Source organism: Cucurbita pepo, chromosome LG15 (genome assembly GCF_002806865.2).
Source record: "Cucurbita pepo subsp. pepo cultivar mu-cu-16 chromosome LG15, ASM280686v2, whole genome shotgun sequence".
Classification (NCBI taxonomy): domain Eukaryota; kingdom Viridiplantae; phylum Streptophyta; class Magnoliopsida; order Cucurbitales; family Cucurbitaceae; genus Cucurbita; species Cucurbita pepo.
In genome coordinates, this window is record NC_036652.1 from 5,519,664 (window position 1) to 5,546,206 (window position 26,543).

The 26,543-nt window shown below is 38.2% G+C and overlaps 3 protein-coding genes and 5 non-coding genes across 9 annotated transcripts; 7 read left to right on the forward strand and 1 right to left on the reverse strand.

The window, feature by feature from the left end:
* The first annotated feature begins 447 nt into the window (after nt 1-447).
* LOC111811255 (RINT1-like protein MAG2) lies at nt 448-7,159 on the forward strand. Its single transcript, XM_023698016.1, has 5 exons — nt 448-942; nt 1,058-1,147; nt 3,341-3,444; nt 4,454-6,380; nt 6,534-7,159. The coding sequence occupies exons 1-4, from the start codon at nt 648-650 to the stop codon at nt 6,350-6,352; spliced, it is 2,388 nt and encodes a 795-aa protein (XP_023553784.1). The 5' UTR covers nt 448-647; the 3' UTR covers nt 6,353-6,380; nt 6,534-7,159.
* Nucleotides 7,160-7,851: 692 nt separating this feature from the next.
* Nucleotides 7,852-7,925, forward strand: TRNAN-GUU. Its single transcript has one exon. It is a non-coding gene; the product is annotated as a tRNA-Asn (tRNA).
* Nucleotides 7,926-8,002: 77 nt separating this feature from the next.
* On the forward strand, nt 8,003-8,076 carry TRNAN-GUU. Its single transcript has one exon. It is a non-coding gene; the product is annotated as a tRNA-Asn (tRNA).
* Nucleotides 8,077-9,016: 940 nt separating this feature from the next.
* Nucleotides 9,017-9,090, forward strand: TRNAN-GUU. Its single transcript has one exon. It is a non-coding gene; the product is annotated as a tRNA-Asn (tRNA).
* Nucleotides 9,091-9,167: 77 nt separating this feature from the next.
* TRNAN-GUU lies at nt 9,168-9,241 on the forward strand. Its single transcript has one exon. It is a non-coding gene; the product is annotated as a tRNA-Asn (tRNA).
* Nucleotides 9,242-9,318: 77 nt separating this feature from the next.
* Nucleotides 9,319-9,392, forward strand: TRNAN-GUU. Its single transcript has one exon. It is a non-coding gene; the product is annotated as a tRNA-Asn (tRNA).
* Nucleotides 9,393-10,166: 774 nt separating this feature from the next.
* Nucleotides 10,167-22,616, forward strand: LOC111811260 (vacuolar-sorting receptor 3-like). 2 transcript variants are annotated; one of them, XM_023698028.1, is made up of 13 exons: nt 10,167-10,946; nt 11,281-11,973; nt 12,064-12,152; nt 12,303-12,372; nt 12,941-13,024; nt 13,140-13,216; nt 13,337-13,418; nt 15,427-15,509; nt 15,607-15,673; nt 16,902-17,030; nt 21,224-21,229; nt 21,914-22,020; nt 22,169-22,616. In XM_023698028.1, the coding sequence occupies exons 1-13, from the start codon at nt 10,637-10,639 to the stop codon at nt 22,265-22,267; spliced, it is 1,896 nt and encodes a 631-aa protein (XP_023553796.1). In that variant the 5' UTR covers nt 10,167-10,636; the 3' UTR covers nt 22,268-22,616. The 2 variants fall into 2 exon arrangements, with proteins under 2 accessions (XP_023553796.1, XP_023553795.1); XM_023698027.1 differs by lacking the exons at nt 21,224-21,229; nt 21,914-22,020; nt 22,169-22,616 and adding exons at nt 17,725-17,831; nt 17,980-18,427 and having other exon boundaries at nt 10,168-10,946.
* An 870-nt stretch (nt 22,617-23,486) lies between these two features.
* LOC111776401 (transcription factor bHLH85-like) lies at nt 23,487-26,422 on the reverse strand. Its single transcript, XM_023655840.1, has 5 exons — nt 25,967-26,422; nt 24,642-24,878; nt 24,491-24,556; nt 23,670-23,735; nt 23,487-23,585 (listed from the first exon to the last, which is right to left on the reverse strand). Exons 1-5 carry the CDS (start codon nt 26,420-26,422, stop codon nt 23,487-23,489), a joined length of 924 nt encoding a protein of 307 aa, XP_023511608.1.
* Between the last annotated feature and the right edge of the window lie 121 nt (nt 26,423-26,543).

Genomic DNA, 26,543 nt, shown 5'->3' on the forward strand with positions numbered 1-26,543 from the left:
AAATGTCTTAAAAAACGTGAGCGAGGAGAGGTTGAAAGAAAGTTCATATAACTCGAACGGGAAGAATTGACAACTAGTCGCATCTCCTAGAGTACATTTTGGAGCATTTTAGCTTTGGTGGGCTGTAGACATGATTTTGATGAACAGTCATACGCTCCCACGAGATAAAATAATAAAGACATATCTAAGATGAAAACATGTAGAAGGGGTTGAGAACGAACATGCAACTATTGACAACACGTCGTGGACAAGCATGATCAGGACATTCGACATGCTGTCATAGACAACACGCCTTGAGCAAGCATGACCGTGATACTAGGCGTCTCTTTGACCTGATAACTAGTCTCGCCTCCCCGTCCAATCAGAACAGAGAGGTCGATTTTGATTTAACATTTACGAAAATAGCCTTAAAAGTTCCACATTTACGAAAATAGCCTTCTCTTCCGTTGTTAATTTCTTCGTCTCTCTCGCATCTGCGATTTTCGTTCGTCGGGGAAGTGGATTACAGAATGTGATCATCTCAATCAAACCAAAGTCGATTCAATTGTAATAATCAATTTCTGGAAGAAATTTGATCAGAGAATCTTGAATCCAGTTTTGTTCATCGTGATTTGGCTCTCACAATTCTCACTCCATTGGCATCAATCATGGGCGAGCTCAAAGCTCTTCCTGCTCCTTCAGAGCTTTCGCCCTCAGTCCTCTCATTCCTCGATCGTCAGCTTTACAACAACGAAACCCTAGCGCAAGCTCCGGCCCTCGTCACCGATCTTCAAAATCAGTGCCACGAATTGAATCTGTCTCTACTCGATCTCAATCGGAGCCTCGGACATACTCTTCTTTCCCACTCTTCGTTTTCCGATCGTCTTCATGGCCTCCTTGGAGATGTTAATGGAAAATTGGTCGGTCTTGAATCGCTTACTCGCGCTCTGAGTTCCACACAAGGTTTGTGCAGCTTGCTTGCTCGTTGATTTATACACGGAATTATGGTTAGCTGCATGGTACTGTATGTAATTTTTCGTGATTGAGATTGAGATCTCTGCTCGTTGATCTGTTACAGGATTGGGAATAGCTGATGGGGTCCTGGGGAAGGAGCTATCGTCGCTGGCAAAAGAAGTGGCGAGAATGGAGACGGTGCGAATGTACGCCGGTGAGTTACTGCAGGAATTCTTCCTTGTTTTCTTCCCAGACTATATTAAATGTGGTCGGGGGAAGTGCATTGAAATGTTGGGCTGGGAATATGATTTGATATCGATCATGAAATGACCACTTTTTCTGCAAGAATCTCCATCCAAAGATTAGATTTCCAAGTAAGAAGAGAAACATACCTATTATCTCGACAATCTGCGTATGACGAATCCAGAAAGATTCAAGCATCAAGCACCATTTTGCTTGTGATGTTGGAGGGACAATGTTGAAATGGTTAGGAAGGAGTTAAAATGATTCAAGAAAGATTTCCAGTTAATTAATTCAACTTAAATAGAGACTGTTAATGGTAATAAGACCAATAGCTTTGATGTTGCTCTGTTTTGCTTGCTCCCTAGGCATTTTTATAGTATTTTGGAAGCACAAAGCAGAAGTTGTTTAAGAAAATTGAGTTTTTTCGATGCTTCTTGCATTATATGGCCTTATTATGAAAAAAAAAAAAAGGCTCATTCCTAGTGCTTCTTCTGTGCGTTCTCGCTAAAAGATTGTGGGAGAACGCCGACCATCTTTTCTGTTCTAGTCTCATGGTGCTCAATTCGTTGGCCAAGTTTCTGAGGGTTTTTGATGTGGCTAGGATTCTAAATTCTTTGGCCAAGTTGATGACCTTTGAATTCATTTTGGACCTGCATTTTAATCTTCAGTAGAAAAACCTTGTTGATCAATGTTGGAAGATGCTCTTAGGGGTCATTTGGTTGGAGTAAAGTGGTAGAAATTTTTGTGAAGAGAGGTCTTGCTCTTGCAATTAGCTTTGGAAGGATGTTATTTATCTTATGATTCTTTGATCTTTGAAGTCAAGTTGTCTTTTATTGTAATCCCTCTTCTGTTTTGTTAGCCAATTGTAGAGCCTTTTTTAAACTTATTGGTTGGTGTATATTCTTGTGAAGCCCTTTTCTTCAAGAATACAAGAACTTAAATTATAGTTTACCTTATTTCTAACCAAGTCCTTATTTGTACAATTTGGTGAGTTTGGTCTTAAACGTCTATGATAAACTACGTATATCTGCAGAAGAAATTTATCCTTTTCCACGACTCGTTGTTTTTCTATTATATCTTTGATTCATGGAGATACTTTGGTTGTTGGTGTACATTTTTCCTCAGGAAATACCATCCTTGAAATTTTGCCAAGGGAAAAAAAATCTCCTTCGTTTTCTAGTTNTTTTTTTTTTTTTTTTTTTTTTTTTTTTTTTTGGCTAGAAGGAAAAAACTTTCGACTAAATTAACTAAAATGCAAATGATTCTCACTGAAAATAGTTTCAAAGACAACAAGACACGAAAGAACAAAGATTTGCATATATATATATATATATATATATATATTTGGATAGGAACAATTTGATAGGAGAATATTTAAGCTGTAATTGTTGAAAGAGACTAAATTTATACACCAGAAAAGAGCCATGAATCTGCATCAAGGGTTTCTTGTGGAGAGGTTTCCTTGTCTTGAAAAATCGTGAAGTTCCTTTCATTCGATATTTTTCATAAAACCGCCTGGATGATTTGATGACAAAGAGTACTATTTGTTGATTGAATGAGTGATCAGTTAACACCAAATTAAGCCAATCTATAATCTCCAAAGAGGAGACAATGTTCCATCCAAATCCAGATATTTGTTGTGTAGGGGCAGTGGATGAAGATGTGTCTTTGGGACTTTCCAGCTTCCTTACAAAGACAGCACCAATTTGGGGAGAAACACAGCCCAAGGGCATCTTCTTTGCAACTGATTTTAAGTTTTGAGGAAAGAATGGTCGAGATCCAACAAAAAGGTTTGTTCTCCTTAGGATAAGGTTCCTTCCGAATGTTCTTGTACTGCTCGATGGAGAGAGCATGATTTCCTTCAGTAAGGTTGTAGACTGATGATTTTATAGAAAAAGTGCCCCTGCTGTGTCACCAAACCCATTGTGAAGGAATAAGCTCAGTAAGGGATGCCCATTCTGAACTTTCATCTTGTTTGAGGTTTCTCTGTAAATTTGGAACTCTAAGAGTTGTTTTCCTTGTCCCAGCAGACATCATCAATGGTAGAACTCTAACAGTAACAGATTTATTTGTATATTCCTGAATCATCGAAGTACATCTCTAATTTCTCTTTCTCACTTTCATCTACATAGTTCAAAATTTGTTTATCTTTCAAATCTTTCAGAAACAACAATGAAGCTTGATAGCATGGTAGGAGATATTGAAGATGCTGTATCTTCTGCAATAAACAAAAACTTGAGGAAGTATTCCCCAGCTCAGAGTTCCGAGGTGAGGATTTTTCAACTCTTTGTGTAAAGGTGGTTTCTTTATAATGTGAGGGTAAAATAGAATGCAAAAAGGGAAGGAAACCCCGCTGTTGGCTGCTTTCTCAACGCCCTTGAACCACATTAATTTTCTTCTTTTAAGTTTCTTTTTTTCCAATGAGCAAGTTATAGTTTGATCTCAAACTTCTATTATCAACTATATAACCAAAAAATCGCTCCTTGATTAGGAAAATCATTTTAAACTAATCAAGATTAGTATCTCATTGGTATTCTTTTATCTCAAGTTTTTGAAGGCTATTAATTCTCTGATATTTGTTCAAAGTGGATGGCTTTTTGTAGGATATTTTTCTACTTTTTTTCCCTTTTATTGTGCTTTCTTTTTCTATAAATTGTAGGCTGGGCACTTTTGTACTCTTTCTAACTTCGCAATCATTAATGATTAGTGAAAGCTTTGTTTCTTGTTTAAAAGAATATAGGTTGTTTACTTTGATATGCTGGTGTTTCCGTTGTATTTATTAATTGAACGACAATCTTTTTGGGTTTTGGTACATTGGAGGAGGTTTAGGGGTTAGGTTCTCTTCAAAACTACTGTTTTTAGTGTGCCTATTTTACCAGTAGCTTGGGTCCCCTTGGTAATTTTCTCTCGTTTTGTATTTAGTCCTCATGTTAATTGTGCTTGTTTTTCATGTGGCCTTCTCTTTACCTCTGTTAATGCCTATGGAAGCTTGTTTTTTTCGGTCAAAATAAATAATAAGAAAAATTTAGAGTATCAAATTGTTGAATCTAATAGTCAGTCTGAGCATAGCTCAACGGGTTTAGGTTTATACTCTTGACCACGTGGCTAGAAATTTGAATCCCTCAACCCTACATGTTTTTGAACTAAAAAATTATTGAATTTAGTAATAAAAAGCATTCGTATCAAAGTCATGAAACATAGATTTCCCATTTATCCTCTTGGATTTATATTCTCTTAACATCCTCAAAACTGACCTTTTGATGACATTCTTGTGTAGGATGCGAGGCTGCTCGCTATAAAAACCCTTAAACTTACTGAAGATATCTTAGTATCAGTTTCAAAAACACGGCCACAGTGGACACATCTTGTGTCAGCAGTTGACCATAGAGTTGATCGGGCTTTAGCTATTTTAAGACCTCAGGCAATCGCAGACCATCGCTCACTTCTTGCTTCCCTTGGATGGCCCCCGCCTCTCTCCAGTGTAACTGTTGCAGGTGATGCAACAAAATCGACTGAATCCCAAAATCCTCTCTTCACAATGCAAGGAAAGCTCAAACAGCAATACTGTGAAAATTTTCTTTCCCTATGCAGCCTACAAGAGCTTCAAAGACGAAGGAAATCTCGACAGCTTGAGGGTTATAATCGAGAGGTTTCTTTGCAACAACCCCTTTGGGCAATTGAAGAGCTTGTAAATCCTATATCATTAGCAGCTCAAGGTCATTTTTCAAAGTGGGTTGATAAGCCAGAATTTATTTTTGTTCTTACTTATAAGATTACCAGGGATTATATCGACTCTATGGATGAAGTTTTGCAACCTCTTGTCGATGAAGCGAGGCTGGTGGGGTATAGTTGCAGAGAAGAATGGATATCATCAATTGTATCCTCCTTGTCAACTTACTTGGCAAAGGAGATATTCCCAAATTATATTAGCCAACTCGATGAAGATTCCGACACTGGTATTCAATCACAGGCTAGAATAGCATGGCTTCATCTAGTCGACCTGATGATATCGTTTGATAAAAGAATCAAATCACTTGTTGAGCAGTCTGGACTTTTGCTTTCTTTTGATGAAAATGAGAACATGCAAAGAATTTCTTCATTAGCTGTCTTCTGTGATAGACCTGATTGGCTTGATTTATGGGCAGAAATGGAGCTAAGTGATGCACTGGCCAAGCTGCAAATGGAGGTCGATAACGAACGGAACTGGTCCGATAAGATTCCAGCTGCAGCTCTACCTTCTTCCTCTGAGCATTCTAAATCTCCTGCAATTTCCACCATCTTTATTAAGCACCTCTCGTCTTTGGTTTATCGCTGTCGATCTCTGCCTACTATCTCATTGAGGTCAAGATTTTTCAAGCTAGCTGGTTCTCCTATCATAGCTAAATTTTTGAGGTGTGTACTAATCAGGTGCCAGGAAGCTGAAGGTTTAACAGCCTTGACAGACGACGATGCACTGATTAAAGTTGCAAACTCGATTAATGCTGCACGATATTTCGAGTCTATCTTAAAAGAATGGCGTGAAGACATGTTTTTCCTCGAGATGGGATCAGTTTCAGATGGTCAACTAGGTGTACTGGATGGCGACGGCGACGGGCTGTTAGAAAGTCGATCAACCGGTATCATCGACCAAGAGATTAGAAATTTGGAGGAGTTTAGACAGGAATGGGTTGAGAAAATATCGACGGTAATTTTGAGGGGATTTGACGCCGAAAGTCGAGATTACATAAAAAACAAAAAACAATGGAAGGAAAAATGTGAAGATGGTTGGACAGTTTCCAGGCTTTTAGTTGGGGCTTTGGATTATTTGGCTGGGAAAATGTCAACTTTAGAGGAAAATTTGAATGGTATAGACTTCGTTTTTCTCTGGAGAACCTTGGCTGCTGGTGTGGATCGGTTTCTTTTTAATGGCATAATGATGAGCAATGTGCAGTTTAATGATGTTGGAGTGAAGAGATTTGGTGATGATATGGAAGTTTTGTTTGGGATCTTTAGGTCTTGGTGTTTGAGGCCTGAAGGTTTCTTCCCAAAAATAAGTGAGAGCATGAGATTGCTGAAGATGAAGGAAGAACAACTTAAAAGTAGTTTGGTGGGAGGGCAAGCTTGGATGAAGGAAAATGGGTTGAAACATTTGAGTACCATTGAAGCTGATAGGATTGTGAAGAGTAGGATGTTATAGAATCGGAATTGGCATCATCGATGCTCGGGTAAGCTCTAGCTTCTCTCGTATTGTCGAGAGCGGGTTTGAAATGGTTAAAATGAGAATGAATGATGATAGTTTTCGTCTATGTAGGGAAAAAGAGTCGTTTTGTTTCATTATATTGGTTTTTATTAATATTCTAGATATATTCTTAATGCAGGTAGCGTTCGACTGATTAAGACGTTAGAGCCTCTCGTAGATTGAATCGACATTCCATTCATATCTTCATTAGATCGAGATCTTGACATGTTTTTGTGTTGATATTGATGACTGGTAACTCGATTTAAGGAAAAAATATGTTGTGATGACACATGCACCTCCATACTTGAGGATAGTACTCGATATTGTTCTCAACTAAGTTCATGGATCTCACTGATACTTGAACAAGCTTGCATGGCTTGCATTGGTTGCACTTTGAATCACAATCTCCCGGAAATGAGCCCTTCCTCATATGCTTCCTTCCAACCACACCTCTATGGCCTCCATTTCCCTCTCCTTCCTTTTCAAAAATTACAAAAAACGACACGTCAGGTAAGTCAAGCACGTCCTAAATCATGTAGAAGGGAGAACTTACAGGTGCAGGTGATGGAGCAGTCGAGAGAGTTCTCGAGCAGACGAGACAAGAAAAGCTAAGCAATGTGAGAGCGAAAACGAGAGCGAGAGCGGTTTTGATCTTTAGCTCCATGTGTGGCTTGGAGGATATATGATGAATGTCAAACATTTTGTTTCAAGTTTATATGAATTTGTATGGTGAAGAAATGAAATGAGGTTGAAAGGGTCTTAATGTGAAGGGTAGTTGTGAAACTTTAGGGTATTGAAAGGTTCAAGGTGTGCCCTTTCACACCTCTCCCACATATATAGGTCAAAATAGAAAGTGGCATCATCCCTCCAAAAAGCTCCATCTATAATTTGGAGCTTTGGTCATGTGAGAACTTTACTTTTTATTTATTTATTTATATTTATAATTAATTATAAATAAACCGAATAAAACAATAACAATATTTTCAAAATTTTCACTTTAGTCCCGGTACTTATAATTTTTTATTCATTTTGATTCCTGTACTTTTAATATTTGACAGTTATGATCCGTTACACATCTAACATTAATTTATGGCTACGTTTTTTAGAAATTAGTAATTTTGGTATCTTGCTAAAATTTTGATTAAAAAAGAGTTAAAATTAAAATAACAAAAAAAAAATCAAAATAATCATTTTTTTATAAAAATATGAAAACCCAAATTAATATTTTCAAATTATAAGGACCGAAATAAATATTTATAAATTACGAGGACCTCTTTAATTAAATATGTTTTGATATTGTCATACCTAATCCACTTATTATTATATTTTATGAAATTTTGTTTTATTTTGTTTATTATTAGTGTAGGTTTAAAATGATGCTAAATATGTATCTAAAAAGAAATAAAAAATAGTTAATTAATATTTTTAATATTAACTGTCTGTTACTTTAACAAGTGGCTGGAATAGCTCAGTTGGTTAGAGCGTGTGGCTGTTAACCACAAGGTCGGAGGTTCAAGCCCTCCTTCTAGCGTTGATTATGAACCTTTACCAGCTTATTTTTTTATTAATAAAAAAACAATTTTTATGTTCGTCATAATTTAACAATTGGCTGGAATAGCTCAGCTGGTTAGAGCGTGTGGCTGTTAACCACAAGGTCGGAGGTTCAAACCCTCCTTCTAGCGGCATTTTCGAACCTTTTCCAACTAAATTTTTTATGTATAAGAAAAGGAATTTTATGCTCGTGATATTTGAACAAATNCGAGACAAGAAAAGCTAAGCAATGTGAGAGCGAAAACGAGAGCGAGAGCGGTTTTGATCTTTAGCTCCATGTGTGGCTTGGAGGATATATGATGAATGTCAAACATTTTGTTTCAAGTTTATATGAATTTGTATGGTGAAGAAATGAAATGAGGTTGAAAGGGTCTTAATGTGAAGGGTAGTTGTGAAACTTTAGGGTATTGAAAGGTTCAAGGTGTGCCCTTTCACACCTCTCCCACATATATAGGTCAAAATAGAAAGTGGCATCATCCCTCCAAAAAGCTCCATCTATAATTTGGAGCTTTGGTCATGTGAGAACTTTACTTTTTATTTATTTATTTATATTTATAATTAATTATAAATAAACCGAATAAAACAATAACAATATTTTCAAAATTTTCACTTTAGTCCCGGTACTTATAATTTTTTATTCATTTTGATTCCTGTACTTTTAATATTTGACAGTTATGATCCGTTACACATCTAACATTAATTTATGGCTACGTTTTTTAGAAATTAGTAATTTTGGTATCTTGCTAAAATTTTGATTAAAAAAGAGTTAAAATTAAAATAACAAAAAAAAAATCAAAATAATCATTTTTTTATAAAAATATGAAAACCCAAATTAATATTTTCAAATTATAAGGACCGAAATAAATATTTATAAATTACGAGGACCTCTTTAATTAAATATGTTTTGATATTGTCATACCTAATCCACTTATTATTATATTTTATGAAATTTTGTTTTATTTTGTTTATTATTAGTGTAGGTTTAAAATGATGCTAAATATGTATCTAAAAAGAAATAAAAAATAGTTAATTAATATTTTTAATATTAACTGTCTGTTACTTTAACAAGTGGCTGGAATAGCTCAGTTGGTTAGAGCGTGTGGCTGTTAACCACAAGGTCGGAGGTTCAAGCCCTCCTTCTAGCGTTGATTATGAACCTTTACCAGCTTATTTTTTTATTAATAAAAAAACAATTTTTATGTTCGTCATAATTTAACAATTGGCTGGAATAGCTCAGCTGGTTAGAGCGTGTGGCTGTTAACCACAAGGTCGGAGGTTCAAACCCTCCTTCTAGCGGCATTTTCGAACCTTTTCCAACTAAATTTTTTATGTATAAGAAAAGGAATTTTATGCTCGTGATATTTGAACAAATTGCTGGAATAGCTCAGTTGGTTAGAGCGTGTGGCTGTTAACCACAAGGTCGGAGGTTCAAACCCTCCTTCTAGCGTCTTTTCCAATTAAATTTTCATGCACGTGATATTGCTTTTATGTTTTTCAAATATAATAATTGTATATTGGTTAATTTAAAAATGACCTAAATTTTATTATACAATTTTTAAATGATAATTATATATGCATTAGGTTAATTTAAAATAATCTATTTTTTTTTAATGATAATTATAATTTTCCGTTTTGCTTTTTTTAACTTGTATGTTATTTTAAATATATAATTATAAAAATAGTCGGATTTTTTTACGATATATAATTATAAAAACATGTGACATCATATACAACATTATTGAGGTGAGAATTAACATGTAAAAATTGATTATTTAAATAATTTTAATATAATTATTATTAATTTTATTAAAAATATCTTAACTATAATTTTTTTTTGGATTCAACTGGTTTGAGTTGTTTTTTTCATTTATTTTTAATAAAAAATAAAATGTCAATTAAACATCTATTTATTTATTTTTCAAATCAAATTAAAATTTATTTTTAAGATTGATCGTAAAATTATTATGAAATTAAATAAAAAAATATAATGGTATTTTTTAAAATTAATAATAAATTCAATACAAATAAGTTTATAATTGATCAAATAATTTTTTTATGTTATATATATATATATAAAAGTTATTTTAACCATTTTTTTTTTCATAAGTAATAGTATTTTTGAAAATGAATCTTAAAAAAATTTAACTCAATTTGGTTAAAAAAGAAAAAGAAAAAGAAAAAGAAAAAAAGAAAAGAAGAAGAAGAAGAAGAAGAACACATCTAGTCAGTTTCCTCGACAAATGACAGATCTTGAAAATACTGTTCTTTTGGGGGAAAAAACACATCACAAATTCTCGATTCTTGAAAGATGTTCCATTCCAGGGGTTTCTTCCCTTGATTTTCCAATTCCGGCACTAAGGCTTGAAAAATCTCTGTTAAAATCGATATTTAAAGCAAGCAAGTGGGGGATGATGTCGCGTTATTAAATCCTCTTCTTCAAACATTTCACATAGATCATGTCTCGTTTTTCTCTTCGCTCATCCAGTTGCGAAGACTGAAACGCGCGCCCTTCTTTCTGGCAACGGCGGCGGCGGCGGCGGCGGCGGCGGATTTCTGTTTATAGCAATTTGATCGATCCGTTTGAAGAATTTTTAGCTTCGTTTTGATTTGATTGAATCTTAGAAGTGGAAGAAGAACCACTTGCGAGAATTTGAACTTCGTTTATTTTATTAATCATCTAGGATTGCGTTAATGGAGATTCGTAAATCGGGTTTGAGTTTGTTTTTAGGGTTTCTTCTTGTGCTATCTTTGGCGTCTCTGTCTGTGGCCAAATTCGTTGTTGAAAAGAATAGCTTAAGGGTTACATCGCCTGAGGATTTGAAAGGTACCTACGATAGTGCCATTGGAAATTTCGGGATTCCTCAATATGGTGGTAGCATGTCTGGAACTGTGGTGTTTCCTAAGGATAATCAAAAGGGTTGCAGAGAGTTCAGCGACGCCGGGATTTCATTCCAGTCCAAACCAGGAGCTCTCCCTACGTTCGTTTTGGTTGATCGGGGAGGTAAATTTTGCTTTCAATTATGATCTTTGTTCTTGGAAATTCATTGGCTGGTTCGTTTGAGGCTGAATTTGCTTCCATGTAGCTAATTGAAGAAATAATTTTCTCTTTATCAAGAACTGTTGTGCATGTTTATCTAAGTACTGATTGAGTTCTTACAGTAATGAAATCATTTGCTTGAGTTATCAAGAAGTGTAGTTCATGTAGAGAAAGGCTTGGTCCCTGATGTCTAATTTGATGAACTTCGCCATATGGTTTATATTGCTCTGTATTCTGCCTTCATGATGAACAATTTTGTTTGGAGTATTGATCTTTTTCTCTTTATGTTGGCTTCCAGATTGTTTTTTTGCCTTGAAGGTCTGGAATGCGCAGAAAGCCGGTGCTTCTGCAGTTCTTGTTGCAGACAACATCGAGGAAAGGTTAATAACCATGGACTCCCCTGAAGAGGACGGTTCAACGGCAAAGTACATCGAAAACATAACAATACCATCTGCACTGATCGAAAGAAGTTTTGGTGAAAAACTGAAAAAAGGGATTAGTTCTGGAGAAATGGTCAGTGTGAGTCTTGATTGGAGAGAAGCTGTACCGCACCCGGATGACCGTGTGGAATACGAGTTATGGACTAACAGTAACGATGAATGTGGTGTTAAGTGTGACATGCTGATGGAATTCTTGAAGGATTTTAAAGGTGCAGCTCAGTTACTTGAAAAGGGCGGCTACTCGCAATTCACACCACATTATATAACTTGGTATTGCCCACAGGCATTCATTCTAAGCAAGCAGTGCAAGTCTCAATGTATCAATCATGGGAGGTACTGTGCTCCTGATCCTGAACAGGATTTCAGTTCTGGCTATGATGGGAAAGACGTGGTGATTGAAAACTTGAGGCAGCTATGTGTTTTCAAAGTGGCGAACGAGACTGGAAAGCCTTGGATTTGGTGGGACTATGTGACAGATTTTCAGATTAGATGTCCGATGAAGGATAAAAAGTACAACAAGGAATGTGCCGATGGCGTTATTAAGTCTCTTGGTATGCTGGTTATTGATGCATATTATATTGTCGAGGATACTCGTTCAATACCGTAATGTTTTTTTTAAATTTGTTTCGACTTTTGTGTAGAGCTTGATGGTAAAAAGATAGAGACGTGCATGGGGGATCCAAATGCTGATGTTGTAAATCCAGTTCTGAAAGAAGAGCAAGACGCCCAAGTCCGTGTTTCCTATCGACATCCCCTTCCTTGCTCTCCATATGATAAATTTTTAATGATATCAATTATATTCTTCATTGAAAACTCAAGAAGATCCTTATATTTATTTCCCATCTATCCAGTCTTGCCTGATTCAAATTTTTTTTAGCAGGTAGGGAAAGGAACCAGAGGGGATGTTACCATATTGCCCACCCTTGTTGTCAATAATCGACAATATCGAGGTCTGTTCTGCTCATATTTTTTTGTAACAATCCAAGCCCACCGCTAGTAGATATTGTCCTCTTTGGATTTTCCCTTATGGGTGTTCCCTCAAGGTTTTAAAACGCATATGTTAGGGAGAGGTTTCCACACCCTTATAAAGAATGATTCGTCCCCCTCTCTAACCAATGTGAGATCTCACAATTCACCCCCCTTTGAGACCTCGCTGGCACATTGCCTGGTGTCTTGCTCTGGTACCATTTGTAACATCCCAAACCCACCACTAGCAGGTATTGTTCTCCTTGGGCTAATTTAGGGTTTGGTTACAAATGGTATCAGAGCCAGACATTGAGCGATGTGCTAGCGAGGACGTTGGGCTCTCAGGGGGGGTGGATTGTGAGATCCCACGTCGGTTGGAGAGGGGAACAAAACATTCTTTATAAGGGTGTGGAAACCTCTCCCTAGAAGACGCGTTTTAAAAACCTTGAGGGGAAGCCCGAAAGGGAAAGCACAAAGAGGACAATATCTGTTAGTTGTTGGTTTGGGATGTTACATTATATGTGTCCGTTGTTCTGACCCAAGTGCTTGCAGGCAAATTGGAGAAAGGTGCAGTTCTGAAGGCCATATGTTCAGGATTCGAGGAAACAACTGAACCTGCCATTTGTTTGAGTAGTGGTATGTCGTTATGGTTTCTCGACTGTTTATTCATTCTCACTTCGAATGTTATTTGCTCGTCTACTTTCCCTTGATTGATTTAACTTTATTTGATTTTGGTGACTGATCATGATAGATGTAGAGACCAATGAATGCTTAGATAACAATGGTGGTTGCTGGCAGGATAAAGCAGCCAATCTAACAGCCTGCAGGGTAAGAATCAAGATTATATGGCAAACCAGGTGTCGGGTTTTAGTAAATTAAACCAATGGTAGATTACATCAGAAGACTATTACCGTGTTACTTTTTATTGACAAGTTTTGATTTACATAGGATACTTTTCGTGGGAGGGTATGCGAATGCCCACTCGTTGATGGTGTGCAGTTCAAAGGAGATGGTTACACCACTTGTGCAGGTACTAGTTATTCATTTTCTTGTCTATGGAGATGCATTAATAGATAATAGATGCCGATAAAATTGTTATCAAATATCAGTAATATTGTGAGATCCCACATCGATTGGAGAGGGGAACGAAACATTCCTCATGAGGGTGTGGAAACCTCTCCCTAGTAGACATGTTTTAAAACCGTGAGGTTGACGTGCGTAACGGGCCAAAGCGGACAATATTTGCTAGCGGTAGGCTTGGGATATTACAAATGGTATCAAAACCAGACATTGAGCAGTGTGTCAGCGAGGACAATGGGCCCCCAAGGGGGTGGATTGTGAGACCCCACATCGGTTGGAGAGGGGAACAAAGCATTTCTCATAAGGGTGTGGAAACCTCTCCCTAGTAGACGTGTTTTAAAATCGTGAGGATGATGACAATACGTAACGGGCCAAAGCGGACAATAGTTACTAGTGGGCTTGGGCTATTACAAATGGTATCAGAGCCAAACATTGAGCAGTGTGTTAGCGAGGATGCGGGCCTCGAGGGGGGTGGATTGTGAGATCTCACATCAGTTGGAGAGGGGAACGAAGCAGTCCTCGTAAGGTTGTGGAAAACTCTCTCTAGTAGATGCGTTTTTAAACCGTGAGGTTGACGACGTTACGTAAGGGGCCAAAGCGGACAATATCTGCTGGCAGTAGGCTTGGGCTATTACAAATATTTACCGTAAAATTTTAAAAGCTTCCCCCAAGGGCCAGAGGTTGAAACCCCCTCAAAGAACTACATAAGAGCCTGCTAACCAGAGTGTTTGACGATTAGGTTCTTATATCCCTCTGCTAAACCCACAGAACAACTGCATCTTTTAGTAGCATTTGGCATCAGGAAGGTCATTGAATTATTGTAATATGAACCTGGAGAATATTTCGTGGTTATTTGAAACGGTCTCAAAAGGGGTTTCCATTATTTGGAACAAAGAATCTTATAAACATGTTTGGATAATTATTTTTAGAAGCTCTCTTTTTTGTTATCTCGAATTTCCTTTTAGGCGTCACCCTCTCTTCATTGACCTCATACCTTCCCGCCCATATAAAGCCTGTATCTGATTGCTAGCCACTTGCATCTTCACGAGTATCATCGAACACTTCGAAATTCAACCAGTTCAAAAGTATCGAAACAAGCCTCAGAGAAACTAGCTTCTTAGAGATTGTTGTGTTTGGTCTATTGATCTTTATGGTGTTTTCACTTGTAAATTGCTGTATGGTCATCTGGTTTCTTGGCCTTCCTCATTTTCTCCTTTCTTCTATACATTTTGGAAGTTTGGAAGTCGAAGATTATAACATCCCAAACCCACTACTAGCAGATATTCTCCTTTTTGGGCTTTCTCTTTCAGGCTTCCCCTCCATGTTTTTAAAACGCGTCTATGCTAGGGAGAGGTTTCCACACCCTTATAAAGAATGCTTCGTTCTCCTCTCCAACTGATGTGGGATCTCACAATCCACTCTCCTTCGAGGCCCAGCGTCCTTGTTGGCACTCGTTCTCCTCTCCAATCGATGTGGGATCTCACAATCCACCCCCCTTTGGGGCCCAGCGAGGACGCTGGCACTTGTTCCTCTCTCCAATCGATGTGAGATCTCTCAATCCACTCCCTTTGAGGCCTAGCGTCCTTGTTGGCACACCGCTGTGTCCACCCCCCTTCAGGGCTTAACGTTCTCATTTGCACACCGCCCGGTGTCTGGCTCTAATACCATTTGTAGCAGTCTAAACCCACCGCTAGCAGATATTGTTCTCTTTGTGCTTTCCGTTTCAGGCTTCCCTAAGGTTTTTAAAACGCATCTGCTAGGGAGAGGTTTCCACACCCTATGCTTCGTTCCCCTCTCCAACCGATGTGAGACAAAACAATGACTCCAAACAACAATCCTAACAACATCAAGCCCAAGAATTTCATTTTCATTTGAGAAGGCACCTTGAAAAGTTCCGTTTCAGATAGAGCTATTTTGCAGCTGTACTAAATAAAAACATTAATAATTTTTGCTTTCAGCGAGCGGGCCTGCAAGGTGTAAGATTAATAATGGAGGATGTTGGCACGAGACCCGGGATGGACATACATTCTCTGCTTGTACGGTTAGTCATCTTCACGTTTCTCTCTAAACTGCCTCATCCTTTTCCTTTAATAGTCGATTCGGGGCTTTAGATTAAAACACTTACCATTTTTATGCAGGATGATGGCAATGTGAAATGCTCGTGTCCTCCAGGGTTTAAAGGTGACGGTGTCAAAAGCTGTGAAGGTATGAACACTGAAATTCTACATTTAGTTTTAAAATTATGGGGAAATGAAATATATACAAGAGCTCAAGTGTTTGCTATTCTGAATCAAGAACCCCTATGAATGCATGTTTTATGAAAACTAGAGTTTTTGTGGAGTTTTATAATGTTCATTGAATTATATGAGAGAAGTTTGCTATTCATAAATCAATCATCAAAAGAAATATCCAAACCGTAATATAACCCTGAAAATTCGCAACATATAAGTTAGTATCTCATCTCATTCGAATGTGACGTGAGTTCATTCTTGTACCCCTCCTCTACTCGGACGTCACACAAAACCCCCAAATTTTTGTTGGGTTGGGAAGAGGTGGACATCTTCCCTCCCCTTTGGGTTTTGAATGAAGCTTTTTCTTTGAAAAACTTCATTATCAAGGAAAATTAGACCGGTTGATCTGTAGAGATAGTCTCATTCTTGCAAGCATGTCAAGATAAGTAAGTGACATGACTAGGTCGCAAGAGATGTAGGGGGAAAGCCAGAACTGCTCTTGGGTTGGGGAATTACTAAAAGTATTTGAATTGAATCTCTCCTATTACGACGTGGTTTTGGGACAAACCAAGGTGGAAGTTGGTGGACATTGGATGCCCAAGTGGAGGAAGAGTACATGAATGAACCGACACAACATCTGAATGAGAGGTTTAAAAGAATATATAGTTACTACCTATATTAACAATGTGCACTTTTCTTTTCGATGGATCAATTATAGGATCACCAAAATTAAGCGTGTTTGACCTAAAACAATTCTGTGTTGAGTGACTTCTTGGGAACTTTTCCAGGAAGTGTGTGAGTGAGGACAAACCAGACTGAAAGGACCCATATTAGTATACCGAGATAATCTTCACCCTCACAAGCAACTCAAGATAGATAGGTGGCTAGGCTAGGTCGCATGGAACGCAGGAAAATGTCGGAAACCTCCCTCCACACATTCGAAATACTTCTAAAAATGCTTTTTTTTTTCTTCGTTTAAAAACAAGCAAGGCGTATCTCCACAATCTTTAACACACAGCACAAACTAAATTGAACCCAACACCAAAACCGGACATGTTTTTTTGCACTCTTTCCACTGTTATAACATTATTTTAGTTTAACGAATGAAAATATTATCAAATTTACACGAACGACAACTCTTCTGGTACTGGTCATTAAGGTAGTTTTTGTAATTTGTACTTGCTTGATTTTGTGACGTACAGATATCGACGAGTGCAAAGAGAAGAAAGCCTGTCAGTGCCCTGAATGTAGCTGCAAAAATACCTGGGGCAGCTACGACTGCAGCTGCAGTGGTGATCTTTTGTATATGAGATCCCATGATACTTGTATAAGTAAGCAACAANTTTTTTTTTTTTTTTTTTTTTTTTTTTTGAGTTTTTCTTTATGTTTTCAATAGAAAAATAATTAAAGAACAATCTTATTGATGAGATTAAATGTACGTAATGATGGATAAAACCCAAAAGACTAGTGTGAGATCCCACATCGGTTGGAGAGGGGAACGGCACATTTTTTATAAAGGTGTGAAAACCTCTCCCTAGCAGACGTGTTTTAGAAACCTTGAAGGGAAGTCCGAAAGGGAAAGCCCAAAGAAGACAATATCTGCTAGTGGACTTGGGTTATTACAAATGGTATCAGAGCCAGACATCGAACGAGTGTCAGTGAGAACACTAGGCCCCTAAGGGGGGTGGATTGTGAGATCTCACGTCGGTGAGGGGAATGAAGCATTAAAAACCTCTCCCCTAGTAGATGCGTTTTAAAAACCTTGAGGGAAAGCCCGAAAGGTAAAATCTGTTAGCGGTGGGCTTGGGCTATTACAACTAATTTGCACTGTATTAAGCCACAGAGCATGCCACTTGTTCTTCAACCTAAGACATCCGAAACACATCCGTGTAATGAAGTAAGAATTCCTGCTGGGAAAGGGAACTTTAAAGGTCCCAAAAGATACCAAATTGGATCATTGGATTGGAGGTGGTTGGTGGCTGTTCGGGGGCTGTTCTTCACTAACGTTCCATATCCATTTTGTAGGTAAAGCGTCGAGTGGGCGATCGGCCTGGACTGCTGTTTGGGTTATCTTGATAGGCCTGGCTATGGCTGCTGGTGGAGCATACCTGGTATACAAATACAGATTAAGGGTAAGCTTATTTTTTAGCTTGAAAAATACGATTCTTTCTCTGCTGCTTCTTAACGAATGATTGATAGACACGGATTGCCGGGTCTTCCCGTTTGTTCTCCTTGTCATACATGGATTGATAATCCTTGGGATGTTCTGTTTCTTTGCAGTCATACATGGATTCAGAAATCCGAGCTATTATGGCTCAGTACATGCCTCTCGACAGCCAAGCCGAAGTTCCGAACCATGTCAATGAGAATCGTGCGTAGGAAGGAAGACGATACAGTAGGAATCTGTCGACGGTTGCACACAACAGAGTGTGGAGCGGTCTGTCATGTCGAACACACACTCGTAGTGCAGTGATGGATTTTGAGGGTAGATCTTTACATTCTTGTAATATATGACACTAAAACGTCAAAGGGTTTTGAATTTGACAGACTATATAGCATGCTGAGGAGTCCTCCAGATTCTTATTTGGGCAGTTGCAGAGGACTCGTGTGATTGACTTATGCCTTTGAATGGGCTAAGCTAAGCATGGTTTATAAGACTGTTATGTAACTTTATAAGACTGTTATTTGTAGCATTATAATGTCAAAATGTTTTATCTTTTTCGAAGTATTACATTCGGGTAAGGAGATTATTCAAAACGAATGTCTAAATCAATTCACTAATGAAATTTTAGAGTCTTAATTATTGTCTTTTTTGACCTCTCTTTTCGAACGCGTTTGCTAGGAGAGGTTTCTACACCCTTATAAAGAATGCTTCGTTCTCATCTTCAATCGAGATGGGATCTCACAATCCACCTCCCTTCGGGGCCCAATATTCTCTCCAATTGATGTGAGATCTCACAATCCACTTCCCTTTGGAGCCTAGTGTTGTTGTTGGCATGCCGTCGGGTGTCCACCCCCTTCGGAGCTAAATGTCCTTGCTGGCACACTGTTCAGTGTCTACCCCCATTCGGGGCTTAGTGTCCTCGCTGGTACACTGTCTGGTGTCGTGCTTGATACCATTTCTCGATTTGTGCATGTCATCCTTGCGTAGGGGCCATGCATCGTTCCAATTTTACCGATGTCCCCTATTTAATGAAAGTTCGATTATCCTTGATGAAAACAGTGAGCTTTGGTGTTGTTACACCTACTGCTCACAGGTTAGGTCATCAGTAACAATTATTCGATCGTTAGGTCATCAGTAACAATTATTCGATCAAGATCAGCTAAAAATAATTCAAGTTGGTTTTAGATATCAATAGTGTTTTTTTTTTTTATATAATTATTATTTTTTAAAATTTTTTTGAGTTATAAGTTTGATTCTTCTATTTTTTATTTAAGATATCATTATCTTTTTTTTTTTTAAAAAAAAAAAAAAGAGCCACGATCTTAAATGATTTTAAGTAAAATAAAAAAAGAGCCAAGAAAAATAGAAAAAAAAAAAAGTCAAAAATGTTTTAATTTGAAACATGTTAATAAAAGGAGGGTTTATTCAAATAATCCATCTTCATTGGAGGACTAAAGAGTTGACATAAAATTTAAATAATATAAAAATTCATGAAATATTTTGAAATATTTGATATTTCCAAATATCAACTTAGTTTAAATTTATATATAATAAAAAGTCAACCAATTATGAAAATTAGAAAGAGAATGTTCAAAAGAATAAAGTTCTTAAAATTTGACATTATTGCATTTCAATTCATATAATATGCTTAGCTCAACGTTGACTTTTTATTTATTTATTTATTTATAATATATGTGATTAAATCTAGGAGTCAATGGTGGGACATGAAGAAACACATGAAATTAGTATATATATATATATATTGTTTATTGAGTATTTTTAAAAATGAAGTTATTTGCGTTTACGATGAGCCAATCTCAACCAAGATTAAGAGTTCAATACCAATTTGCTACTTATCGAACACTTTCTTATACTTAATTCACTTAAGAGTTATAAATTTTAGAATTAAACGGATTAATTCTTTCAGTTTATACGAAGTTCTTAGTTAGTGTTTCCTAGTTTATTTTCACTCGAGTGAATTAGCTAAACATAAATTGATAACTTCTGCTGGCTCGTGAATTAGTTGGTCATTGGCCCATCTCTCTGTCGAACTTGGAGTAGGTTCGAAAATGATGTTATTTTTACTTTGGCTTATTCATAACTTTTTCGATTTTCGATTTTCAATTTAGCCAACGTCAAGGTTAACCTATTCTATTTCTTCCGTGTATTTAAATTTGAGGCATAAAAGTTGATACTCTCGTTAGTAGGACAACTAATTTTATTCTATGGTTTTACTAGGGATGTCAATCAGGCTAAGCCGAGACAGAGAAACTTTTCATTGTCCCCTTCTGTGAGTTCTCACATCTGTTAGAGAGGGGAGTGACACGTTTTAAAAATTGTGAGGCTGACAGCGATACGTAACGTATCAAAGCGGACAATATCTGCTAGCGGTAGGCTTGAGCTGTTACACCTCACCACCAAAATTTAGGCAAGTTCTACCCGAACAAAAAAAGGATGCTACGAGTGCACTTAAGCCTAACGTGCTTGTTACTTAGACAGCGTCTCAACATTGTCTCGATTATTTATACCTAGATTTTGAGCTATTTTTGCTGATTTTTTCTTGTCGTGGATTAATGTAGCCATAAATTTTTATGGTTGATTTGGTTGAATGGATTTTATTACTAGATTCCCCAAAATTTTCCTTTCTCGAGCTCGATGGATCATAATATGAACTCGTAGTTATAAAAAAAGTTGAAGAAAAAATGATTTCAAAATTAAGAACCGATCAACATTTTCATGGAGATCATGGTACGAAAAATGAAAACTTTAAATTAGAAAATCTCCATCACTTTCTTTTATGTACAGTTTAATCTTGAAGTTTTCGAGTCGAATCGAGCTCGTTCTGTCAAACTCATTGATCCATTGTTCATGACAAACTTAAAGAAAAGAATCGATCGAAAAGTCTTATTATCATAGGTAAAAATAAAATAAAACACATTAATCCCCACAAAGATGAACACTTCCCCATCTTCTTTGTTTGTTCATAACACTTTCGGTGTGTTCGGGGTCGGATTAAGCCCGATATCCATTCCGTTGTAAGCGATCGGAGCATACATCCATAAATCATCCGAGCTTAATAGCTGCAATAATCATTTATAATGAAGATGTCAATAAAGAACCAAAAAAATCAAAACTTTCTTGATTTTGTTTTGTTTGTAAATGACCTTGATTTGGAGCTGTAGAAACTTCACATATTGAACAGCTTCCTCGAGCATTGTGCTGATATCAACCTACATATCCCATAACAGACAAAGAATATAATTCAAAACATGTTTTTCCAACACGGAACATAACTTTAACTGCTAGCATATATTGTTCTCTTTGAGCTTTCTTTTAAGGTTTTTAAAACACGTATGCTAGAGAGTGGTTTCTATCCCTTATAAAAAAATGTTTTGTTCTCCTCCAAATCGACGTGGGATCTCACAATTCACCCCTTCCGAGGTCCAGCGTTCTCGTTAGCACTCGTTCCCTTCTCTAGTCGAGGTGGGACCCCCAATCTACCCCCTTTGAGGCTCAGCCTCCCAGCCTAAACTCATCACTAGCCGATATTGTCATTTCAGGTTTTTCCTCTCGAGCTTCCTCNTGAAGGGAAGTCCGAAAGGGAAAGCCCAAAGAAGACAATATCTGCTAGTGGACTTGGGTTATTACAAATGGTATCAGAGCCAGACATCGAACGAGTGTCAGTGAGAACACTAGGCCCCTAAGGGGGGTGGATTGTGAGATCTCACGTCGGTGAGGGGAATGAAGCATTAAAAACCTCTCCCCTAGTAGATGCGTTTTAAAAACCTTGAGGGAAAGCCCGAAAGGTAAAATCTGTTAGCGGTGGGCTTGGGCTATTACAACTAATTTGCACTGTATTAAGCCACAGAGCATGCCACTTGTTCTTCAACCTAAGACATCCGAAACACATCCGTGTAATGAAGTAAGAATTCCTGCTGGGAAAGGGAACTTTAAAGGTCCCAAAAGATACCAAATTGGATCATTGGATTGGAGGTGGTTGGTGGCTGTTCGGGGGCTGTTCTTCACTAACGTTCCATATCCATTTTGTAGGTAAAGCGTCGAGTGGGCGATCGGCCTGGACTGCTGTTTGGGTTATCTTGATAGGCCTGGCTATGGCTGCTGGTGGAGCATACCTGGTATACAAATACAGATTAAGGGTAAGCTTATTTTTTAGCTTGAAAAATACGATTCTTTCTCTGCTGCTTCTTAACGAATGATTGATAGACACGGATTGCCGGGTCTTCCCGTTTGTTCTCCTTGTCATACATGGATTGATAATCCTTGGGATGTTCTGTTTCTTTGCAGTCATACATGGATTCAGAAATCCGAGCTATTATGGCTCAGTACATGCCTCTCGACAGCCAAGCCGAAGTTCCGAACCATGTCAATGAGAATCGTGCGTAGGAAGGAAGACGATACAGTAGGAATCTGTCGACGGTTGCACACAACAGAGTGTGGAGCGGTCTGTCATGTCGAACACACACTCGTAGTGCAGTGATGGATTTTGAGGGTAGATCTTTACATTCTTGTAATATATGACACTAAAACGTCAAAGGGTTTTGAATTTGACAGACTATATAGCATGCTGAGGAGTCCTCCAGATTCTTATTTGGGCAGTTGCAGAGGACTCGTGTGATTGACTTATGCCTTTGAATGGGCTAAGCTAAGCATGGTTTATAAGACTGTTATGTAACTTTATAAGACTGTTATTTGTAGCATTATAATGTCAAAATGTTTTATCTTTTTCGAAGTATTACATTCGGGTAAGGAGATTATTCAAAACGAATGTCTAAATCAATTCACTAATGAAATTTTAGAGTCTTAATTATTGTCTTTTTTGACCTCTCTTTTCGAACGCGTTTGCTAGGAGAGGTTTCTACACCCTTATAAAGAATGCTTCGTTCTCATCTTCAATCGAGATGGGATCTCACAATCCACCTCCCTTCGGGGCCCAATATTCTCTCCAATTGATGTGAGATCTCACAATCCACTTCCCTTTGGAGCCTAGTGTTGTTGTTGGCATGCCGTCGGGTGTCCACCCCCTTCGGAGCTAAATGTCCTTGCTGGCACACTGTTCAGTGTCTACCCCCATTCGGGGCTTAGTGTCCTCGCTGGTACACTGTCTGGTGTCGTGCTTGATACCATTTCTCGATTTGTGCATGTCATCCTTGCGTAGGGGCCATGCATCGTTCCAATTTTACCGATGTCCCCTATTTAATGAAAGTTCGATTATCCTTGATGAAAACAGTGAGCTTTGGTGTTGTTACACCTACTGCTCACAGGTTAGGTCATCAGTAACAATTATTCGATCGTTAGGTCATCAGTAACAATTATTCGATCAAGATCAGCTAAAAATAATTCAAGTTGGTTTTAGATATCAATAGTGTTTTTTTTTTTTATATAATTATTATTTTTTAAAATTTTTTTGAGTTATAAGTTTGATTCTTCTATTTTTTATTTAAGATATCATTATCTTTTTTTTTTTTAAAAAAAAAAAAAAGAGCCACGATCTTAAATGATTTTAAGTAAAATAAAAAAAGAGCCAAGAAAAATAGAAAAAAAAANTAAAATAAAACACATTAATCCCCACAAAGATGAACACTTCCCCATCTTCTTTGTTTGTTCATAACACTTTCGGTGTGTTCGGGGTCGGATTAAGCCCGATATCCATTCCGTTGTAAGCGATCGGAGCATACATCCATAAATCATCCGAGCTTAATAGCTGCAATAATCATTTATAATGAAGATGTCAATAAAGAACCAAAAAAATCAAAACTTTCTTGATTTTGTTTTGTTTGTAAATGACCTTGATTTGGAGCTGTAGAAACTTCACATATTGAACAGCTTCCTCGAGCATTGTGCTGATATCAACCTACATATCCCATAACAGACAAAGAATATAATTCAAAACATGTTTTTCCAACACGGAACATAACTTTAACTGCTAGCATATATTGTTCTCTTTGAGCTTTCTTTTAAGGTTTTTAAAACACGTATGCTAGAGAGTGGTTTCTATCCCTTATAAAAAAATGTTTTGTTCTCCTCCAAATCGACGTGGGATCTCACAATTCACCCCTTCCGAGGTCCAGCGTTCTCGTTAGCACTCGTTCCCTTCTCTAGTCGAGGTGGGACCCCCAATCTACCCCCTTTGAGGCTCAGCCTCCCAGCCTAAACTCATCACTAGCCGATATTGTCATTTCAGGTTTTTCCTCTCGAGCTTCCTCTCAAGGTTTTTAAAACGAGTCTGCTAGGGAGAGGTTTCCACAACCTTATAAAAAAAATGTTTCGTTCTCCTCCTCAACGATGTGGGATCTCACAATTTACCCTCCTTCGAGGCCCAGCGTTCTCGCTAGCACTCATTCCCTTCTCCAATCGATGTGGGACCCTCAATCCACCCGTTCAGGGCTCAGCCTCCTCCCTACCACATCGCCTAGTGTCTGACTCTGATACAATTTGTAACAGCCCAAGCCCATCGTTAGCAAATATTATCCTTTTTGGACGCTTTCCCTCAAGGTTTTTAAAACGCGTTTATTAGGGAAAGGTTTCCACACCCCTTATAAATAATGCTTCGTTCTCGTCCCCAACCGACGTGGGGTCTCACAAAACATCAAGGTCATTGTGTCTTACCTTTGTTCCATTTGGGACAAGAGTCTGCAAGATTTTCAACCTCTCATTGATTCTTTCTCTTCTTCTCTGTAACAAAACAATATTACAAATTAATGTACTTTTCATTTCCAATGGATGTTTTTATTTTTTAAGGTTTTTTCCATTGTCTTACCCTTGCATAGAGGCTTTGCGGATCAGTAGCTGAGCCTCTACTGGCTCGGGATTTGGTCGGCCTGTTCGGACTCGGTCCCGAGTTATTAACTCCTCCGTTTAGCTCGAGAGAGGCGTTGGATTCGTCTTCGGAGCAATAGCTGCTTGTGCTTTGCCTGTTATGCGCAGCATTGTTACCATCTTCTTCAGTGATAAGCTTTTGAGTTTTCTTTGACTTCTCATTCCTCCTCTTCTGTAACTAAAGTTCAAGTAGAGTAATGAATCAGCCATGATGCCAAAAACTACAACAAATCTGAATTCAAGACCTCCTAGACTATTATAAAAGAATGTATATACTTCAACTCACTAAAAACGGGACGGAATTTGTGAGATACCACATCGATTGGAGAGGAGAATGAAACATTTTTTTATAAGGGTATGGAAACCTCTCCCTAACAGACGCGTTTTAAATATCCTGAGGGGAAGCCCGAAATGAAAAGCCTAAGGAGTACAATATCTAGTGGTGGACTTGGGCGGTTATAAATGGTATCATAGCTAGACACCGGGCAATGTGCCAACGAGAAAGCTGAGCCCTGAAGGGGGGTGGACATGAGGTGGTGTGTCAGCAAGGACGCTGGGTCTTGGGNGGGGGGCATCGATTGGAGAAGGGAACATGTGCTAGCGAGGATGTTAGTCCTTGAAGGGGGTGGATTGTGAGATCTCATATCTGTTGGAGAGGAGAACGAAACATGAGACTGAGCCTTGAAGGGGAGTGGACACGAGGTGGTGTGCCAGTAAGAACGCTGGACCCCGAAGGGGGTGGATTGGGGGTCTCACATTGACTGGAGAAGGGAACGAGTGCCAGCGAGGACGCTGAGCCCAGAAAGGGGTGAATTGTGAGATCCCACATCGGTTGAAGAGGAGAACAAAACATTCTTTATAAGGATGTGGAAACCTCTCACTAACGGACATGTTTTAAACCCCTTGAGGAGAAGCCCAAAAGGGAAAGCGAAAAGACGACAATATCCACCAGCAGTGGGTTTGAGCTGTTACAAATGGTATCAGAGCTAGACACCAAGCGATGTGCCAGCGAGGAAGCTGAGTCCTAAGGGGGTGGACACGAGGGGGTGTGCCAATTAGGACGCTGGGCCACGAAGGGGGTGGATTGGAGGGTCCCACGTAGATTGGAGGAGAAAACAAGTACCAACGAGCACGCTGGGCCCCGAACAGAAGTGGATTGTGAAATCCCACATCGAGTAGAGTAGAGAGGAAAACGAAACATATACTCGTAAACTTTCAATTTCATCAAATTACGAATCAAGAATTAGGCAAATACAAAATACTTACATCCCCAAATCCCCTTGATCTTTTCTTGGCATTGATATCAAGTGGGTTACCGCCCTCTTCTCCCACAACAGCTTCTATATTCATGGAGTCCTCATGATCTTCAAGATGGAATCCGCCATTGTTATTGCTTCCAAGCTCTCCCAAGCTAAAATCATGATTATCCATTGGATTACAATAATAATAATGATCATTACTTTCAGACCCAGAGAACAACAATTGGCTGCAATAACTTCCACCACTGAACTCACTACTCTCTTGTGAAACCCTATAAAAGCTTGAACAAGAAGCTGGTTCACAAGGAGGTTGATGAAGATCATGAAGGTTAGCCATGAAAGGGTCGGGCGGTGCGAAGAGCTGAGCCACGAACGTCGCTTCTTCTTCATCGGCTGTGAAGGCTCCATTGAGAGAGCTCCATTGATCATCTCCCTCTGCAATGGGGGCTGTGAGATGAGCCATTTATGAAGGAGATGGGGCTGTGTTGGTTTGGATGTGAGGGATATATATATATATATATATATATATATATATATTTATAGGGAGTTTTTGTGTGATGGAGTTGACTTTGGATGGTTTAAGA

Coding starts and splice junctions, on each gene's coding strand:
- LOC111811255 (XM_023698016.1), top strand. CDS start 648: ATGGGCGAGCTCAAAGCTCTTCCTGCTCCTTCAGAGCTTTCGCCCTCA. Junction 1,148..3,340: donor GACGGTGCGAATGTACGCCG/GTGAGTTACTGC, acceptor CAAATCTTTCAG/AAACAACAATGAAGCTTGAT. Junction 3,445..4,453: donor CCCCAGCTCAGAGTTCCGAG/GTGAGGATTTTT, acceptor ATTCTTGTGTAG/GATGCGAGGCTGCTCGCTAT.
- LOC111811260 (XM_023698028.1), top strand. CDS start 10,637: ATGGAGATTCGTAAATCGGGTTTGAGTTTGTTTTTAGGGTTTCTTCTT. Junction 12,373..12,940: donor CAATAATCGACAATATCGAG/GTCTGTTCTGCT, acceptor AAGTGCTTGCAG/GCAAATTGGAGAAAGGTGCA. Junction 13,419..15,426: donor TGGTTACACCACTTGTGCAG/GTACTAGTTATT, acceptor TTTTGCTTTCAG/CGAGCGGGCCTGCAAGGTGT.
- LOC111776401 (XM_023655840.1), bottom strand. CDS start 26,422: ATGGCTCATCTCACAGCCCCCATTGCAGAGGGAGATGATCAATGGAGC. Junction 24,879..25,966: donor GATCAAGGGGATTTGGGGAT/GTAAGTATTTTG, acceptor CTTGAACTTTAG/TTACAGAAGAGGAGGAATGA. Junction 24,557..24,641: donor CGCAAAGCCTCTATGCAAGG/GTAAGACAATGG, acceptor GTTTTGTTACAG/AGAAGAAGAGAAAGAATCAA.